This window comes from Falco naumanni, chromosome 16 (genome assembly GCF_017639655.2).
Source record: "Falco naumanni isolate bFalNau1 chromosome 16, bFalNau1.pat, whole genome shotgun sequence".
NCBI lineage: Eukaryota > Metazoa > Chordata > Aves > Falconiformes > Falconidae > Falco > Falco naumanni.
In genome coordinates, this window is record NC_054069.1 from 1,070,056 (window position 1) to 1,090,853 (window position 20,798).

General features: G+C 46.3%; 1 protein-coding gene across 1 annotated transcript in view; it reads right to left on the reverse strand.

Annotated features, from left to right (window-relative positions):
• SIK3 (SIK family kinase 3) overlaps positions 1–20,798 on the reverse strand; it is a 91,790-nt gene that overhangs the window by 20,163 nt on the left and 50,829 nt on the right. Inside the window, exons 3-12 of the mRNA XM_040616222.1 lie at positions 18,989–19,052; positions 12,219–12,380; positions 5,280–5,404; positions 4,279–4,402; positions 3,001–3,119; positions 2,510–2,620; positions 2,198–2,341; positions 1,526–1,606; positions 1,307–1,416; positions 337–490 (exon numbers count right to left, since the gene is read on the reverse strand). Of these exons, the coding sequence (XP_040472156.1) occupies positions 337–490; positions 1,307–1,416; positions 1,526–1,606; positions 2,198–2,341; positions 2,510–2,620; positions 3,001–3,119; positions 4,279–4,402; positions 5,280–5,404; positions 12,219–12,380; positions 18,989–19,052 (1,194 nt within the window). The remainder of the gene's footprint in view (positions 1–336; positions 491–1,306; positions 1,417–1,525; positions 1,607–2,197; positions 2,342–2,509; positions 2,621–3,000; positions 3,120–4,278; positions 4,403–5,279; positions 5,405–12,218; positions 12,381–18,988; positions 19,053–20,798) is intronic.

Below are 20,798 nucleotides of genomic sequence, written 5' to 3' on the forward strand. Positions count from 1 at the left end.
GGCAGAGAGGGGCAGCGTCAGTAGTGTTTAACTCTCCATTTCCCTGCACTGTGCTTTAGTTGCCAGACAGGCTGCAACCTGCAGCTCCAAAGCCAGGCAAGTGCAGTCCTATTTCTACCCAGCCCATTAATTAATTTCATAGTGCAGTGGTTTTTCATTCTTCAGCTATTTAAGGAACCCACTAGAATCATACCTAAAAGGACAGCAAGAAGATACATCTTGAATCTTATGGAGACCAAGGAACTGGCAAATAGAGTGAGCAAGTGCAAGCACGAACACCCCCCACGTGCTGCTGGAGCACGGACCACAGCAGGGAACATGTGCATTGGTCAGTACCTTGTACTCCAGCTGACCCGTGGGCTGCAGGTTCTGCCTAGGCAGCACATTGTGCATGAAGTTCACATTCGGGGTCACCTGCAGGAATGGAGCCTGAGGAGTGACACGGGGGAAGCCAGGCAGGAGCTTCTGCAGGTCTTCCATGACTTCCGTCCTGTGCAATCACATTTATAGGCAGGTGAATTAGCACGATGCGCAGAGAACCACCCACAGGTCCAGTGCACTCAGCTTCCCTTCACAAAAAGGCTTCTTATTGCTGTGGAAAATGGTCACAGAGAACAGCCAAGCTGCTCTTTGGTTTTTATTTGTCCCTTTTTCCCCTCCAAGTTGAGATTTACCAGAACTAGCTCTTTGCATTAACATAGATTGTATTTATCACGAAAACTTCATCTAGGACATGACAGCAGCACAGCTTAGGTGAGAAACTGGCTTGCACACCAGTGAATGACACTACAGCTTACACGGAGCTCACCAGGAAGAAGAGGAGGAAAGCATCTCATCCTCACCCTCAGCTGAAATACTAACCAAGTTGCGCAATGGGGCTAGGACATTTAAAAGAACACTTTTGCTAAAGAGACACCTTATATTTCCTTCTCCATCTAGCAAAAATCAAGTTTGCAGAAATAACTCCAAGCCCCTCACAGCAGGAGCAGGAAACCAAAGTTCTGGATACCAGCTACGACACACATACGTGCACTCATCACCACTTGGCCTGGCAAGAGTGAAGCGGGACTGAGGGGCACACTGTGAAGTCTATTTGCCAGCCCAGAAACTGGAGACCGTTGCCAGTCCAAAAGGTGTCAGCTCTTACATACAACAGAGCCCAGAGTGCCCTTAAGGCATTAGCCCGTCATCTGCCAATGTAGCACAATTTAATAAATCACATCTCAGAAGGACCAAAGTCATACGCTAAGAGTAAATCTTCAGGTTCCCTTAATCCTCCCTCAGGAAGTTAGAGTGCAGCACTAACCGTGGGTCAGCTACTCCAACCGTGTGCCTTCTCATAGAGAGGTAACGAACCAGAGCTTCAGGTGATGGCTCTTCCCCTTCATCACTGTCCAAGTTCATTGTTCCGTCAGTCTGGGCAGGCAAGACATTGGAAATGTTGAAATAAGTGAGGATCAAGGAAAAGGCTTCAACCCAAGCCCGGGAAAAGAACTTGCAGGGGTCATCAAGGGGTGTACCTCACCTCCACAATTTGGTTTTCAGGGTTGATGAGCTGGACTTGTGGCACATTGATGCTCATGGTATTGCCTGTCTGTTCTGTCTGCTAAGCAGAGAGATCAAAATCGGATGACATGAAGCTAGCATCTCTTACAAGCCCTTTACAAACACTGCTGGACTAATACCAGTGCACAGACCTAAGCACTGGGGAACAGGGAGGTTACCCTAGAGCCAGTGAATATCAGTTTATTCTTAATTCTCAAGGGGTTGCCTCATTTCCCCTCCTCCCTCCCACTCAGGCAGGGTCAGCATCTCTTCTGCTTCCCTTATGACCTGGACTCTTTTAAAGCAAATACTAATTTCTTGGTCAGCAGCACAAATTGAGGAAGCAGCATCACACAGCAGTCCTGGTCTGTAAACTCTAGCTCCCAACCAGTGACCCTCACACTGCCTTCTCCTCTGTCACCAAGCTAGCAGAAGACTTTGTCCGAAGGGTATTCGCAAACGCACAGCGAGTGAACAAACCCTTCCTAACCTCAGGATTATGGCACCCTAAACACACACCAAGTTCTCGGATGAGGAACATTTTGGTGCTCCTGCCAGGATGAGGACACCCTTAAGCAAGTCTGAGTCCAGCAGGTAAGGGCCTGGCTGGCCTTCCAGGGCTGGCAGAACACTGCGCAAGCAGGGTATCTACCTGGAGGTTAGTAGAAGTGGGGAAGGTCATGGTCCGTGGTATACTTGGAGACGCTGCGATGCGCAGATTCTTGTGTCTCTTCAGACGGTCGCAGAGCAGGCTGTAGATTGCACTGTAGTGATCATAAGCATCGGCTCTTAATGACTAAAAGAAGAAAAGTAAAAACCGGGTCAGTTCTTCTTGTCAAGCAATAAAGTATGCTTCATACTGTGCTGAGGTTGCTCTGTTACCAAAGGTGATAAGCAACAAACATGGCCATTTGATCGCCAGTGGGAACAGGCAGGTCACAACTGTCAGCTTGTGGCGTCTTACCTGAATTGTGCGTTCCTTGTCCAGCCCCATGTCCGCCATTGCCAGCAACACATCCTCGTTCAGCGGCTCCATCTGCCTCTCGGTCTTCAGGTGCTGACACTCTGCTATCAGCTGTAAGAGCACAGACACAGACTTCAGCACTGACATTCCCAAAGGCACACGGATGAGTCACAGCGCTCTGAAGAACCAATGCACCAGGCTCGGGCTGCAAGCTGGCATGAGCTTTGAAGGCTGATGGCACACCAATTCAAAATCTAGTGCCTTAGGCTCTCAACGCCAAGGGCAAAGATACAAAAATATATACAGATGAGGAGCGATGTGGAAAGCAAGGCCAGGAGACACAAAGCAGAAAGGCAACACACCAGCACTTGGAACGAGAGTTCTCAAAGAGCTGAAATGAAGATGGCACCACTACATGCTAGCAGCCCGTCTGCAGCCTGGCAGGCACCGGGCAGACCCCACTCGCACACCAGCTCACTCCTGCTTCTCACCCTGTCAAACTCCGCATCAGCCTCCCCAAGCTTCATCCACTTGTGTTTGCAGATCTGCTCCATGGAGAGCCGCTTGCTTGGGTCCAAGACCAGCATGTGGCGGATCAGATGTTCACATTCTGCAAGGGAAGAGGGAGGCTGGGTAACCCGCAGAGAGGGACACGGCTTCTGCAGGAGGCAGCCTCGCGTTGCGAAGGCAAAAGCGCTTTTTTTTCTTTCAAAGCCTCACAGTTCTCTGTGGGAAGTCATACAGAGCAGAAACATTGCTTCTCCTTCTGCATTTTGCAGCCGTTCAGTCCCCGACATGCCACTTTGCTGCAGACGTTTGATTTCCCCCTGCCAGGAAGGAAGGAAGCCACCCGGGCAGCGGGCCGCTGTGCTGTTTGCTGGAGCCCCTAGGTGGCACGCTGTCACCCCGTCCCTCCTCGCCTTGGCGCTGGCCAGGGGACACCACTGGCTTTTTGGGGTGGAAGAGCAAAGTATCCTCTCAACATTCACCACTGGGCAACAGCTCACTGTGAATGATTTCTCCATCGTAATACGTGTGCGCTATCACCATGGGGGACTGAGGCTCTCCCTCATTTGGGGTGGGATCTAAGTGTGCTGTAAAAACACCACACGTTCTAGCAAGCATTTTCTGCACGAAGAGAACCTCTTCCCCAAGTAAGGTGGCAGGCAAAGAAGTTTTCAGCTGGGAAACTCCATGCAAAATTATTCCTTAATCTGACAGCAGCCGACCAAGAATGTACGTATGACTCGTTCTTAAGTGAAGTTGGTTTTATCTGAGAATTAATCACACTTTACAAAAATGAGACTTATTGCTACAGTATTCAGAAGCATTTTTGCAGGAACAGGACACGGACATTCATCTCCGATGGGGCTACTGCTGGAAATTCATGTGCCACAATGCTGTAAAAAGCTTCTTGTCTAAAACAGGTATACGACAGCCTCTACATTCCTACATCACTATTTCGTTCTTAGCTTTTGCATCTTCAGAATTTAGAAAGAGTATATCTTTGCTAACATTTTGCTATAGTTTGCACAGTTATATACATGAAAGCTGAGATTTTACATAAAAGTATTTCCATTTCTAAATTCTAGATTCAGAACTCATTTTAACTTATGTTACAAACCACCATCCAACCGACCAGCTTCCTGGCATACCACTTGGCTGGCATATAAATCAGCTGGCCTACTATAATTTAAGTGCTCCAAATAATCTGTAAGCAAAGATGTGACCAGCGTCTGCTCAGCGCTGCAGGCGCACGTGCCCCTTACCTGTGGACATGAAAAATGGAATGCGAAATTTCCCACTGAGCACCCTCGCTCGCAGGTTCTGCAGCGTGCTCCCGTCGAAGGGCAGAGCGCCGCAGACCAGCACGTACAGCACCACACCGAGACTCTGTGTCCAAAACAAAGGTCACGTCAGTAGTGTTAGAGGGAGAGACCAGGAACTGCAGTTAATCGCAGTAAATGTTGTTTAAATAGAATAAAAGAATAACAGGGAAGAAAAAGCAAGTCCTTTCGGAGTAGACCTTGTGGACATCTCAGTCACAGGCCAGCCTAAATCCTCCTTCAAACTTCAAGCTCCATTTAGACTTTTCTCTGGAGCCCCAGAAGGCAACAGTTAGAAGAAGCCTACAGCTCCAGCCTGCCTGAGGCAGCCCCACAGCAGGAGGCTCTGGCCACCTGCACAGCCACACCAAACAGCTTCAGCTGACAAAATGCCACCGTAAGGGCACGGCCGTTTCAAACCCAGCTATGACCCTTCCTCCCCACTCACCCAGCCTGGCTGGCAGAGCTCGGGGAGCCCCGCAAGGAGGAGAGGCAGGACAGCAGGCAGCCAAGCCAGGATTGAATAGCGGCTTTGTGTCACGGAGCTCGTGCCACGGAGGAGACCGTCCCAGGTCTCAGCGCTAATGCGCTCCCTGCAAAAACCTCATAGAGCAAAACTTGAAGTTTCCTCTTTCAGCTCTGCCAGATCAAGCCCTACCACAGTAGGTACTCTGCCATCCAACAGCACTGAAGTGAACCATATTTTTGGGAAACTAAATTAAAACGCATTTCTGGGCAACTAATATTTTTGGCACCATGCTTCCCAATAAAGAAAACACATGACACAGTAGCCAAAATAAAATTTTACAAGCATTTCTTCAAAAAACATTTTTTTGCCGTATCAGAGGCTTTTCTCCAAGACACCTACTACACATTCAGGAAGCAAAGCCAAACACAGAGCAGAAATTAGATCAAAGCAAAGGAGAAAGAGGTTCATCCCATACCCAAATGTCAACCTTTGGCCCATCGTATTCCTTTCCTTCAAAGAGCTCTGGAGCAGCATAGGGAGGACTCCCACACCAGGTTTTGAGCAGCTGACCAGGTGTGAAGATGTTACTGAACCCAAAATCTGACAGAATAAAGAGAAGTGATTAGAGGAGTATGATCCACTCCAAATGTCCTAACAAATGCTATTTAAGTAATTTGCTGAGACAAGTCACATACAATCCTGTAACAGATAACTGATACACAGAGACTGGAGAAACACGAGTGCACAAGAGGCAAAAAGAGTAAGAGCAAGGCTGAAATCACCTGGGCAGCATACAACTTCTCTCCATACTGAGACAAAACCCCCAAGTATTAACAGCAGCATGTCCACTTCATACAGTATGAAACACACTCCATACAAACAATCTGCTGCAAAATGCTACCGCTTACACCTGCTGCACATGCTGTAACCAGACTGCTTTTGCTTAGCAGAACACGATCTTTCAAAAAGTTTGCTCTTTGCTTTTCATCCACGCGGTTTCCACGCTGGAGCCAATACGCCAGCAATCAGACCAGCCAGGGTTGCTGCAAGTCAGGTGCATGGTCTGGAATGAGGCTTCCACCCTATACTCAAGAAATCCTTCATAAACCCTGTGTGCTAACTTCCAGCCTTCAGCTTCTCTGATGTCAAGTTTCACAACTTCGTTAGGGCCAGGGCAGCTGCCAGCAAGGACAGAATGCAGACAAGGGGGAAAAGAACAGGAAATTTTGATTTTCCAGAAAGTACTATATGAGCTGGAAACTTTGGTTATGGTGGGCAGCTATACAAACCAAGTCAAATCATCCACCAACAGCAAATAATAAATCCTGAAAGAGAAATAATAAAAAAAAAAATAGGTCTTAACCTTACAGGCAGTCAACCATCAGCTTATGTTGGCACTAACGGCATTTTCTGCTAATTAACCTGCCACCCCCTGGCACACAGCTGGGACTTGCACTGGAAAGAGCAAAGAAACTGAAGTCTGGATTCAAGAGAAGTGAGCTGCTTCTTATAAAAAAAAAAAAGAATCACTAACAATTTCCTTCTTTCTTGCCTCAATTGGATAAAAGCAAATTCACAGTCACAGAGAGGCGTCTCCACGTCCCGTGAACACGGCATCCTTGGAAGCAAGCGCTGTCAGAAGGAGCGGTGCCACAAAGGTTATCTGCACACTGCTGCGCCTGTGTTTCTGCTAGAAGTGTGCCAGCAGGAGGGTGAGTGACATTAATGCACACGGATGGGGACCCACAGCAACATGGACATTTTCCATGGCATTTGCACCAGCAGCAGATCCTCACGGCAGGCTTGTGTGAGAAATGCTGGAAAAAAACCCAAGGACGGCCAGAAATACTCAGCTTGCAAATTCTAACTGATAAAACCAAAAAGCATCGTAGCAAAAATATACGCTACAGCTGCAGAAAGTAAAAATCTCCCATAAAGAGCTTAAGATTAATTTTGACGCCGCCACTGGTCAGAACTGCAGCGTATGTGGGATAATTCACAGCTGACTGCCTACTTGTCAGTGAAACACAGGACCCCAACGTTGTGCTAGGAGAATCTGGCTGAAAATATATACTTTAATACATGTATAGAAACAGTAAAGAACATTTCAGATGCAAAAGCACTGAAGTTTTTTTCCCATTTCTTGAAATAAACGCACATTCATCTTGAGACTTCATCTTCATTTTTATCTGCTTATTTCTCCTTAAGTCTTTTATCCATGCTTTAAAAGGTAAGGACTCTGGCATGCATTCTTTAGCCATCAAGAAAGGTTTGTTTTCCTAAATAATATAAAACTACAGGTTTGCCCTAACACATTCAATATTACCCTGCCAAAAGAAAAACAGTTGTTGCCTTTTAGACAAAACCCCCTTTACACCAGCACCCAGTTTCACACCAGCTTCTGAGAGCGAGCCACCAGTGATGGCCAACACCTCTGTGCAGGAGGCACAGAAAATCCCGCAGGCACTCACTGCACAGAGAATGCACTAACTGGTGACTGCGTGCTCCCGCTCACCACTTTCCTTACAGGATTTTCCATGACCTAATTTCAGGTGATTCTCCTCTCCTCCTTCAAACAGCTTCTGCAAAACTCAGCAGACCGCCTAGCACAGCTCAGCACAGCAGGCGCAGTCGGCACAGCTCCTGCCACCTCAGCCCCAGGAGGGCACAGCCAACTTTCCTTCTTCCATCCCTTCGCAGGGGCAAAACTGTCTCAATGTGAAGATGGTTTATGCTTGTGAAGAACACCTAGTGTGGCGTGTTCCTCTGGAAATACCTGGAGTACAGACAATGCTGCTGAAACCCCACCTCAAAACAGAGCAGTGAGATGGTAAGTGTTCTTTAAAAGCACGACGGCATCACAACAAGGCAGTTAAACATCCTTTAGGTTTTTGCTGTTAGAAATGAAGTCATCAGAACCTCCAAAACACAAGAGCAGTCAGCCTTTGGAGGACTATTTCAGGGAAACAGTACACAGCTGCACAATTGTCTTTTCCACCTCTGCAAGCTTTTGAGCTGTTCTGTCTCGTGTTTTGAAGCAGAATGTGTAACAAGTGCCTGCATTACGGCTAACAGAGCAAGCAATAAAAACTACAGCAGTAAATGTATTTCCATCTCCTAATAACAAAGCATTTGCAGTCAAGTTTAGACAAACTCTTTCTGACTGTGCAACAACATGCTGGGATTTTGGTGCTTCACGTATTTTGAGCAAATTATTCTGGTTTAGTTACTTTTATTTATCCTTGTATGTACTCAGGTGGGCTTTGCAGCACTCTGGGAACCACTTGCATTTTCAAAACAATGAATATTGCCCCCGTACAGCCCAACACCAGCTCCAGCTCTGCACAGGAGAGGAACGAGGTGTTCCCCACACTGCTGCCCTGGCCCACTAACCAGTCACACCAATGAGCCCAGTTGGACGGTGGTGCAGCAAGCAAGCAGCAGCAGCACATTCTGCAGCGAGGGCAGAGCCGTGGCATGCCAGCTGGCAGCCGCCGCTGCCTCCGAACAGACACACAACAGCTGCCTCCTGCAACCTTCTCTGCTTCGTAAGAGCTGCAGGAGACTGGCCATCTTTGAAACTTTACCCTCTTTCACATCGGGTTGAAGTTAGCCCACAGGTTCACGGCTCTTTTTGGCAGCGGAGAGGTGGGCAGAGAGCGCAAGCCTGCAGAGCCTCTCCTTGGAGCGCACCGAGATGCGTGTCGGTGTTCAACCAGCAGGTCCGGGAGCTCCTGCAGTCGCTCCACGGCTGCCCCGGATTTCGGGATGAAAAACCTTTCCCTGTGGAGAGCTGCTGCTCTACCCAGCACTTTCCGGGCTCTGGGTGAGTCACGCTGCTTGTCTCTGTGGGGAGCTGGAGCCAGACAGCTCCGTCTTACATGAAGCACTGCTCAAAAGGCTGGGAACGGCTTCCAGAACCCACCTGTGCTGCACGCACCGAGGTCAAGGCTGGTGAAAGCAGCAGGCTTTTTAAAAGCCCCCAAAAACGTTAAGAGGGAGGATTTGAAAACCCCAAAGTAGCAACAAAACAAAATCTAAACCAAACAAAACCCCAAACTACAACTTCAATAAACCTTCTTAAAAACTATGACGAGTCACCCCAGTCCAAGGAGATATATTAATCCAAATCCTCGGGGAGCAACCAGGTCTCATTCCACAAAGAGATGCAGAGGGAAAAGAGTGTTTTTAAAGAGTAAGGTAAAAGTCACAATGACGTGATATAGAGAAAGTATGGAAAAGAAACATTCCTGGGCTACAAAAAAGTGGGTCTAGTCCCTCACGTTTCCTCAGAGCAGCACTTCAGGGAGCTGGCTTTAGTATCTGCACAACAGGGACTTTTATCCTCAGAAGGTGAAAGAGCAAGCAGACTCTTGTAAATGAATGCAAAGCAATGCATAGATCAGATTCCTCTCTGAAACCATACCCCAGGAAGGCCTGGGTATTTAGCAATAATCTCAACTCCTGGCTGAACTCTCTGACTGGGAGCACAAGTGAACATAGTGCCAGAAGCTACCGACTCAGACTTTGAGAAGGTACACTGGAGAAAAAGCATCCATGGGAAAAACGAGAGCGAGGGTAACAGCACTTCTATCTTACTGTTTACGGAAAAATAGTACAGTTGCAATCAATCAAAAAAAAAACAAAACCAAAACAAACCAAAAAGCACACTTGTTGTCACCACCAAGTGGGAACAGCAGCATTAACCCACTTCAAGACTGCCACGCTATCTTCCTAGCCATCAATCAATTAACGGAGTAATCAATCAATTAACTGAGTAATTGCCAAGTAAGGGATGCAAAGCTGCAAATGGAGGTCAGTGGTAATGTGCTAGGAAATCTGCACTGGTCAGAGTCTGACAAATTCCAAAAGCTGGTGGAATTAAGCACATTACTAAAGGCTGCGCATATGGGCATCAGAAGCATCACAAAGCTACAGCCCCAGCCTCAGCTCTGGGTGTCTGAGGTGACACGCTGGCTCACTGCATCCTTCAGGCTACCTGTGTTGCTGTTACTTGGCAGGTAAAGAGTGACCAGACCTACCAAGCGGAGCCTTTAGAAGGCACTCGAGATGTATCTATAGCTTCCATCAGCTGAACATTAAATGCATGATTGAAGAGGTTTGGGTTAGAGACAGTTAATGGGTTTGGCAGTGAAGGTTTAGCTGGTCCTCCACCCTGTGTAACAGGGCTTTGTGCATTTCTGCTGTCTTTATTCTGGGAGGTCTGGTGTGAAAGAGATCAGTTGTATCGCTTCTTTTTTGCTCTTGAAACAATGGAACAACTGGCGTCAAGTTGTAATTGATGAGTTATAGGGACAAAACTTTATACTTGGAAAAATCCTATACCATAAATCAGCTTTTCCAGGCTATTTTTCAAGTCGCTACTACATCCTCCTGCCAAGTAAAACACTACCACCACCAGGGTGGGAACTATCTTCTAGAGTCCATTCTGGGAGCAGATATTTGGAAGGAAAAAAGTTTCCAACTCCCTTAGATTAAAAAAAAAAAAAGTTTCCACAATTTTCAGATATTCACAGAGCTTGTCAGCATGCTCACACGGACATTTCTTTAGGAAATCCAGCTGTATTCCAGTTACCAGCCGGGTTAGTTTTTAGCTTCTTTCTTTCTATTTGCTTGGCAGCCTCGCCGCCTACACACAGATTAGATTTTACCCCATGAACACAAGATGGCCTCAAACCATTAGTGCATCGGTTTGCACAGAACAGACAGCAGAAAGTGCTGCTTACAAAGACCTCCTGAACCACCTTGCTTGGAGGAGCTCCATTACCCGCCACCAACCCGGTCCATGGCAGCAGTTACCATCAGCCGCCTGCTGCTGCCCCCTCCTTCAGTATGGAGGCTCTTACCCAACGGTAGGAAATCAGTTTGACAAGTAAAAAACGAGCCCTTTTCCCCATATTGTCAGTATGTTTCTCTCTGTTTTTTCCTTTCACACAGCGCAGTCCTGGGAAGTGTGAGCTGTCGGGCTTTCAGCTGGCCACAAAACACCACTCAGTGCAAGGCAGCACAGATTCACTCAACACATAGGAAACACTATGAAACGCTTGTATTCATCAGCAACATGTTGTTTCTTCCTCATCTTCTGCTCCCAGAACAGCAAGGAAAAGGCTACCATCCTTGTGCCGAGGAGGACATGGTTCATACTATACAAAACTTCCCCTGGACGCCTGCAAGTCCTTCACTCCTTTCTATTCCTTCCCCATTCCCTCCTCACAAAGTGAGGATAAAAGGAACTGAAGAAATTACTAATCATCTTACTACAAATCAAATGTTAAACTCTAATCTAACACCTACAGATGGTACGTAAGAGAGCAGCAACACAACAAACAAGACTGTTTCCTCTCTCCAAGCTAGAAGAGTATTCCCCAACTCCCAGTACTAAAATTGCTCAGACTGAAAAGTTTTACAGCCCTAAGCACATTATTTTTTTTAATCAAGTTACAAACCCTTATAAAAGGTGACAGGCTTTCCAAGGAAGAAGCCTATTAAGAGAGGGGGCAACAAGTGCTTTCCAAAAATGCTCTGATATGCATTAGGCTCTAGTAGAATTAAATGGTAAGCTCTCCCAATTCAAAATCCCATGAAATGAGATGACCAGGCCAGGATTAAATCCTCTTGTTTCAATTGGTTGCTACATAATCCCACAAAGCTAAATAAAGTCAAGTCTAGTCTGTGCATCTCAGAGCTCAGCAGCCAAGGTTCAATCTCATGTACAAAAGGATCAGAGACATGCAGGCCCGTGTTAGGTCAGTCTAGAAACTGGCCAAGGCACAAGCTCTCTGGACAGGCAGTAATTAGCAAAAACCCCCACTGCCCAGCAAAACACTGGGAACAGACTGGAAGGGCCTGTTTATTCAGTAACTTCAGCTTCTCCCCCTGCAATGAATGAAATACCCAAAGCACTAGGGCTATTCTCTTGCTCTGCCAGAAGGCATAGTGAAATGACTCCAAGAGTGCCATTTCCCCTTCACTGCTCCACCATAAACGCTGTCATCCCTACTTCTCCTCGCTTTCTCTCTCACCTAGTCTGACCTGCTTTGAAAAAGTCCTAAACTGGCAGCATGACTCAAAACCAGGTCAATTTTTTAACGCTGGTCTCTCCCATTATCCAGCGTTGGATTATTGGAACACCGCAGTATCTATAGCTGCATGTCTGCCTATGAAGCCAAACCTGGTTTTTTTCCTTTTATTTTGCACTACTTGAAGGGAGATATAAAACTCCTGGCTACAATCTAGCAGTTTCAGCTCTGGGCAGCTGGCCACACAGAAATCCAAAGCTTCCTTTAGCTGCACTGCGTTTCCTTCTTTCTGAATACCTGGAAGCAGCCAATGCCTACATTTATTAACTTCTGAAAGCAGCTGCCTTCCTCCTACACTGCTAGTCTTAGCTCACCTGCTATTTTGATGTTAAGGTTAGCATCCAGAAGTAGATTTTCTGCCTTCAGATCCCTGTGGACTATATTACGACAGTGACAGAAGTTGACAGCAGCCACTATTTGCTTGAACTTTCTCCGGGCTTCCTTCTCTGCCATACGTCCGTGGGCCACCAAGTGATCTGTAAGTGACAAAGTGCAGAACAAAGTGGTTATTCACACAGGGAGCGCAACCCACACAGGGGCTTCTCACACGCTTGCAGCAAACGGTGCAGAGGATGGAGACAGGGAACGATGCGGGCACCAGTGTGTTTTCCAGTTTCCCACACCAGATGGGGTCACCACCTTACACGGAAGGGACTCCAGCTTACCAGTGCCACACCAGCCCTTACCTGGGCTGTCTCCAGGTGAAAGGCTTTAAAATTATAAACCTCCCTCTATTTAAAGGACAGCTGATGGGGACGGCTGGAAAATCAAAACGGTTTTGTGAAAAGTACAAACGTTTTAAAATCTTTTCCTATATCAAAACAAAAATAAAACTTTTCCAACCTTTTCCTTCAAATACCAAGCCTCATACCCCATTACCTTGACAGTGAGAAGCACGGGTTTGTGGCCACATGCCACCCCTCCTTCCCTCTGTTTTTTCCACAGGGAATTTGCCTTTAGTCCAACACACCTCACCGAAGGTAACTCTTGCCGAAACCAGTGAAGTCTGGTTAGTTACAGAGACAGCCAGCTCCTCAGCCTCAGCCTTCTAGCTAGCACACGCACCAGCCGCAGAAAGAATGTCACATCACCCCTCTTCAGAGGGAAGGCCACTGGTGACCAGATCGGAGTGAAAGCCCACTGACACCCTGCAGTTCGCACCTCCAGCAGGCTGTACAACTGCCTCTGGCCCAGGTTCTCCCTGCTCCTGCTGAGCACGGGGCACTCCAAGGCACACCTTGGCCGAGAGCCAGTCGAAACGCTCCCAAAGCACATGAGCTCCCCTTACAAATGCTGCAACTGCGTACGAAAGCACAGCTTCGGGAGCTTCTGCAATGCAACAGGAGAAAACCATCGCACACTCTTCGAAACGTGTGCAGGTGTTCCCAATGCTCATAACTGGTGTCTGGTACTTGCTACTGGTTTGGTGCAAAATATACTTGGAACACCCAACAATGCATTTCATTATAAAAACCAGAGTTTGGCTCTACTATGGAAATCTGAGTACTCTCAAATATTTTGTTGAAAAACTATACTCTCCTCAAAGGTAGTATTTGTTGCCAGCGAGGCTCTCCTCGGAAGCTAGCAATGCACACACACGGACGGGGACGGTCTAAGTGACCACAAACAGGCACGCAGCAGCAACCCAGCTGAAGTCAATCCCCTTGAAACCTGAAAGCACCAGACTTACAGAAGCCACTCCTCATACTACTCCTCCAGCAGGGATGCACAGGCAGGAGATGAGCAGTAGAAATGGCAGAGATAAACAGAGAAAAATCATCCCTCTCCTCTGAAGCATCAGCAGAACAGGCAACAAAACTCCGCCGAAGTGTAAATGTCAGAGTAAGCTGATTTATGAAACACAATTATTACCCTTTCCTAATAGCTCTCTACCCTATAAGCACATCTAGCTAAAACTGATGTAGTGTGGCAAGAGATACGGGTAGGGACAGTAGTTGGCCAGATAATGGAGTTGAGGACAGTGCTACAAAAAACCAGGAGAAACCCGAGAGGCATCCTGGAGAGCCCCCAGTAACCACATGCCCTGTCCCACACATGGGACCAGGAGGGTTCCCGAGTTTCCCCAACTCGCGCGAAGAACTTCAGGGAGGTTTGCACAAGCCCTCCATCCCCCAGCACAGGCCACAGGGCTGGTTAGCAGAGGCACTAGAGAGCCACAGGTCAGGGGCTTATTACCTCCTTGCCCATTTCAAGAGGGTATTTACTTCTCAGCTGGGCCAGCAAGTTGGCCTCAAAAGACTTGAGGCCAAAAAAATTCATTTCACTCCATAAACTCCATTAAACCAGAGGGCTCAATGGAAATATCTGTTCTTGAAAATAATAAAAATAAATCACTTCTGAAGGTTTCTCATCAGGTGGTTGTATTTTTCCCAGTCACCCATTAATTAAAATACCTGCGACATAATTGCCTCGCAGTAAATACTAATTACCAGGATCCATCAAAGCAGTTCTGCTGGCTTCTGACTGTGCAGCAACCTACTTCTCTACATTTGACTACTCATGTTGTGCAACAGAGTGAAGTTGTTTTTCAAAGAACTTGTCAATGAAGTTTTATTCATTGGATAAACTCATTCCATAAGCAAATCCGAACCAGGGCTGGGGAAGGAAATCCATCACCATTTCCAAGTGACCCTCAATTCACTTGCTAGGAAAAGAAAAATTTACTATCTCGAATAGCCTCATTAAATTGCATTAAGTCTTCTGCACAGTCAGAGTTTTTTTACTGTAAAGAGCTGGGAGACTGACAGGCAGAGTTAAGCAAGGGCCTGCCCTTATTTAAGCATTACCCCCGATCAACAGCAAGTAGCTCAGCTCCTAAACAAGTCAAGGTCATTCACATCTTTTACTGCGCTCAAATTTCGGAGCACAGCCTGCTGATATAGCAAGCGCTCTTACAGCCAAGTGCAAGGCTCCCATCTCTCAACTTTTTCGAAAATATTTTGGAGATTCTCCTGCAGGCAAGAAATCAAACCCAGCTACTGCAGCAGGTGCCTTTCTACAAGGCTCTCCTAAGTATGTTTTTGCCCAAACCAGGTTCGCCTGTCCCCATGCATGTTTGGTGATGCACGCTGTTAAGTCCTGCACACTTCAGGTTCTTGCTTTTAGCAGCTGCCCTGCCAGATGTCCACTCACGCAGAAAACTCTGCTGCCCCTCTATTAGTCAGCCCCGCTTAGGCTGGGGGGGGGGGGAATCTTTTTAGGTTAGGCGTGAAATTTCACTTTTCATGAAGAAATGCGAGTGCAGGCCGGTCCCCAAGCTCTGCACGTAGGCACAGCCTTGGAGACCGCTGACATTTCTGCACAAGCTCCAGAGGAAGGACAGAAACAATGAAGCTACAGAATACTTCACATACCACCAAGGGCAACTGTATGCCAAAATTAACCATTGCAAGCTTAGCCTGCATAAACCTCTCATGCAACAGAGGTTACAGACATGACCTGAATGTTCAGCTGGGAGCCAGCACACTGAGCTCGAGTGCACCAAGTCCAGCAGCACAGATTTGCCACTGGGTCACACACACGTCAGTGTGCCCTTTGGGAGCTGAGGAGGCATACGGTGTTGCTCCTTTGAGCATTTTCCAGAGAGGAACACACGATTTCATTTCACAACCCTTAAAAACATCAGTCGCTCTTCTCTGTACTTATATGAAGCTCCTAATGCTGCTTTCTGCATTTAAAAAAAAAAAAAAAAAATCGGTAAAATCCTACACTTAAGGAAAAGCATCTTCTGGTTAAGAGACAGGATTGATACACAAGTTTCCACTTTTTGCCTCTGGACAGACTCCTCATGCTTTTTGCTTTCTGTCCAGAAAGCAAACTCTGCTTAAGCCTCACATCTCCTCCATGTGGTGGATTAAGTCACATTTCCAGCATATTTGGTGACCTTGTGATCTCAGAAGCAGCCTGAACTTCCAGAGACTGGTACCATGTTGTTTAACGTGCCTGTCTGGTTCATGCTCATAAAGCTCTGGACAAACAGGGAGGAGGAGATGGGGAGACAGGGCAGAGACAGCAGACATGCTAACCACATTAACCAGACTGTAATTTTGTCAAGTTTTCTGAGAATTTTTATTAATCAACCAAGTACCCGTATTCTTGTCAATAAGGATGCAGATTATTTACAGTATTCATAGTAAACAGCTGAAATCAAACCAGACTTTTAGACTATATTCTGTTTGACCTCAAAAAAAGGACACTCGAGGGACCTGGAACAAAGAGCACCCTGTGTTTAAAAGGAGACATTCATTTGTTCATAATGTCAAACCAGCAACCCAACCACACGCAAAACATGCATATGGACAAAAATAACAATTTACATTTTGCTGCTTAAGCCCACAGCAAAAGCAAGTCTTCTCCCTGATCCCCATGCACCGCTATGCAAACAAAGGGAATTAGCAAAACGTTTCCAGTAACAGATGAATCAAAGACACTTACGGCACAGCTTGGCCACTGAAGGAACTATCAGCCCTTTTACTGGAAATTCAGATAAACAGGTTGTAAAGCTCTCCTAGGTGCTAACCCAGGAAAGCCTGCAGAGCTCAGACCAACAAGGGACAAGACAGACAAGCATGCAGCACTGACTGACTGAAACCATGGCCGTTTAGAGAAACTACCCCTCTTTCAACGAAGAATTCCAACCTGTATCACTGCCTATGTATGATTTTCGGTCGTACGGTACAGTTTAAGCCTTTGAAAGTTTTTAAAGCATCAAGGGGAACAGCTTAGAATTGCTTCTAACAAAAACCTGCGGTTCACAAAAGTGCAACTCAGGTTATTTGAGGCGCTCAGCCCTACACTGAGCATGTAGCATCCAGAAAACCGTAGCTGTCAGCCCCCCGCCCCCCGCCACAGCCCACCACATTTCGACACAGGCACATTTAATACAGAAGATTCCCCAGGGCCCAGTATCAGACACAGCGACAGTGGCTGCACTGTCCATACGCACCAAACGCGGCTATCCCTGTGGCACATCCAGAAATTCCTAACACGCCTACCACGAGAGGGACAGGCACTGGGTTGAAGCAACACGCGGGCAGTGTTTGATCCTTAGGAACAGGTAAGCCCCAGCACCCACCCGCCGCACGGCAGCAGCCCACGGCAGAGCCAGAGCGGGCACGAAGCCAGCCCGGGCTGCGACAGACTTTCTCCCGACAACATGAGGACGTGAGACTCTTCAGTGCTGGAGATGCTAACAACTGCAAGGAAACCTTCCCAAAACGGGTTGCTGTTTTTTCCCTGTAAATTGCTTCCGCTGTTAGAACAAAGTCTTAATGGCTCCTCAGGAAACTCTGATTACAAAAAGCTGAGATTTTAGTTTCCCCCTCTCTGCTCTAGCACCAAGAGCGTGTGAGGCCTCGTGCAGTGCCTGAAAACGCTCAAAGCTGGCTAGCAGGGGCACAACCTCTTGGCTTCGGGCTGGAAACACGTCACAGCTATTACATAAGTGCTCCCACCTATCAACAAGGATAAAATGCTGGGCAGCGTGATAGAAATCAGCCGTGCTAATGAGCTGAATTTACTACGGCATAAAATATTTCAGAAAGCAATTAGATTTTCACTTCAGCTCATGTAGAAGGCTATTTTTGTAACCAAGAGAATTCATTCCAAGATTGTATATGAGCTTGCACATAGTTCTGGATTTAAAAAAAGATGAGCCCATCTCTGCCAAATTCAGCAGAAGAGGAAGAGAAAGTAAAAAGTGATTTATACTTCTCTGCGGTGATACACACACAAGCGAACTCTAATACACATCCAAGGGACGTTGCTGCGATTACGGCTTGCTGCGCAAGGCAAGATGAATTTCACAAGCCTTTGGGAACTGCTGAGCATCCAGCACCATGATTCACGTTTGACGAAGCAACTGGAAGACTCAGCTGGAGAAAGTCAGGTTTCTCACCAGGCGATCCATGCTTTCCAAACATCAGCTGCTACTTGCTCCTGCCTTCAGCTGTCACCTTCTCAGAGACGAAATCCAAACGACATAGACAACGTTGAGAAGCTGGCATGGCAACCATCTACAAAGGTACTGAGGAACTGGTATTACAGTTACTGGAAACCAGCATTTTTCAGCTCAAGTTGTCTTATTTTCCTTAAGTTGGTGCTTCTCCTGCTTCACCAAGAGCTTCATCACTTACTACAACTCAGCCTCTCTTCCAGCAAAGTGAGAGGCTCTGACATCAAAAGTGAATCTTCTGCAATGACTTCACAGGACAAAAAAGAGAGTACTTGCATTTAGCTGACAGGCCACATGTGACTGTCCTCACAAGGACACTGCCCGCAAGCAGATTTGAGGCAGCTCGCTTCAAGCACAAAGGATTTTCTCCCTTTTCCGAGGCTCACATTAACTAAGCTAGTAAAGACCAAACTTGCAAAATTCTGACTCTGTGACCTGGCACAAAATCCCAGTGTGTAAGTAAATTTCTGCCTCTACAAGTTATCTTATTGGTCATGGCAATAAAACAAAAATGAATAAATCAGTCAACAGTTCTTGCAATTGTGCTGCCCAGATACTTTTTTCCTGTAAAGAATAGCTTCTGTCGTCAAGAAAGCTCAGCCAAAACATTGTTAGCAGACAATGGACTTTAGAGTAGATGTAACTAACGCATGCTAAGATAAAATCAGCTATCAAAAAGGTAAGAAAAAACATTGTTTTGAGAACAAAATATTACAAAACTGCAGGACTGCCTGTTTCTTTGAAAGCTACTAACACACCCCAGTGTTTCTGCTATCATCACCAAGTTTCACATAACTTGCTGGGAAGCAAACCATTCAGCCGACAGCTTAAAATCCAGCTGGATTACTCTTTCCAACATCTTTAATCCCAAAGTCAGCATAAAAGAGGAGTAGCACCATTTGTCAATGAAACCCAAAGAAAAACCAGAGGTTGTGGAAGTTATTTTCCATCAAGTTGTTATCATTTATTTCTTTACTCCTCTTGTCAATGGAAAGTTTTCATGCTGAAGGGCATCTCTCAACTGAAACAAGAGAGCGCGGCAGCTATTTTCAGTTTACTGTAGTTGACCAAGTGCATTATCTGATTAAAGAACACAATAAATGTACTTACCAAATATTTCCCCTCCACTAGCATACTCTGTCACTAGATAAATCATCCTCTCCGTCTCCATAACCTGGACACAAGGACAGAAAAGTGACAGGTAAGGAGACTGCCCTGTACAAAAAGAAACGTAACTAAAAAAACTAAAAAATTAATTTGTTCTTTTTCTAACACATATAATTGCTTTCATCCATCAAAAGTAGTACTTTCCTGTGCTTTACAGAGCTGTGCAAAGAAATGGACAGTAATTGGGGAAAGCAAGAATCAAACAGCAAGTTTGAAACACTAAATCTGTAACTAAACACAACATTTCATCTGCATCTTCCTCCTCTTCTATTTCCCCTCCCATCAGCGTTTGCTCCCCAGTCTTGTTATGTTCCAGCAGCCTGGGAGACTTCTCAGGGCTGCTACAACCAAACCAGTTCATCCTTCTAATTCATCAGTCCACTGCAGGCACCAAAACAGCCAACACAATTTTGCCAAAGGGGGGAAAATTTGATGAATCTGTAAGTGACTTTCAAATTTGTCAAGACCTATTAGAAAAAACCCCAGAGCTCAGGCTTTGCTTTGGGGAGTCCACATGTTTCAGCCAGGCAACACCCCATTGTTAACAGGTTTTAGCACACATTTTTAAGAGTCTGTTAGGATACTGGGGTTCAGTGCTCCAAGGCCAACAATTTATTAAGATGGGATTTCTTTAAAAGGCCAGGCACCATGCAGACAAAGGCAGCAAGGGGCTGATGGAGAGCAATGCCACGCTTGGCACAGCAGCGGGGCTACTGCCCAGGACTCTGAAGCGTACGACTGACTTCTGAGCACAGTTCTAACACCCGTTGTGAAACCTGTGCTCCAAAATGACCAGAGTCCTGAACAACTTCTAGGAAAGCCCCTGTCAGGATGCAGAAGAGAAGCACAGGGAAAGGTACTATATGCTAAAGGCAGGTCCCAACTACATTTTTAATGCTCGCGAGTGGGTGATGTACAATCACACTGAGCACACAAAAAGCACCAAACACTGCCTTCCTGCCTGCAGATTTGGTAAGGGTGGCTCCAAGGGCTGTTCTGTGACCGGGTTGTGTTTCGTGAGCCGCCTTCGGGCAAGTACACACTTGGGGTGTTTTCCAGAACCTGATGCTATTTATTTAACAGGCTTCACAGCTTTGTCAATGGAAAAAACACACTGCCTTTCACTTCCAGGGCCGCCGTGCTGAGCCTCTGGTGCCAGGCACTGCAGGTCAGTTTCGATAATCCTTGTTTAGAAAAGGGCTGGAAACATTTTGGTTTTGTTTTGGCTTTTCTGTTTCAAAGAAAAGTGAAAGTTCACCTTTTTACAGGAAGGAAATGGACTATTATCCCCAACAGAGCAGCTAGGTACCTGCAGCCCAATCCTGCTCGTTCTTACCGAGAATTAGGACTCGAACACACACATTTTGTATTCTAAAAAATACATGCCTGATCCAGGCAACGGCAGCTGCTTAAACAGCTGGATTGCTATTATTCTGAATGTTAAGAGTATAACACAAAGATGAACCTCAGTTCTGCTCAACTGCCACAGACACACAGCTCCCACTTAACGGGGATACTGCACGTCCAGAAAACCCTTAGGCAGATATTTTTAAGTGCACTTCTGTTTCCAGACAGAATCTCTTGTATTATAGGCTACTATCATTATGGACACTTTCTCCTTTTTCACTTACAACTTTCAAGTTTTATTAACTCGAGAAAATACGATTTTTAAATTCAGATTCCTGATGAAAAGCTGTGAAAGGTCCCAAATCCCCAACTCCAGGCTTTAGTAGCTTTTATCTAAAAATAAATG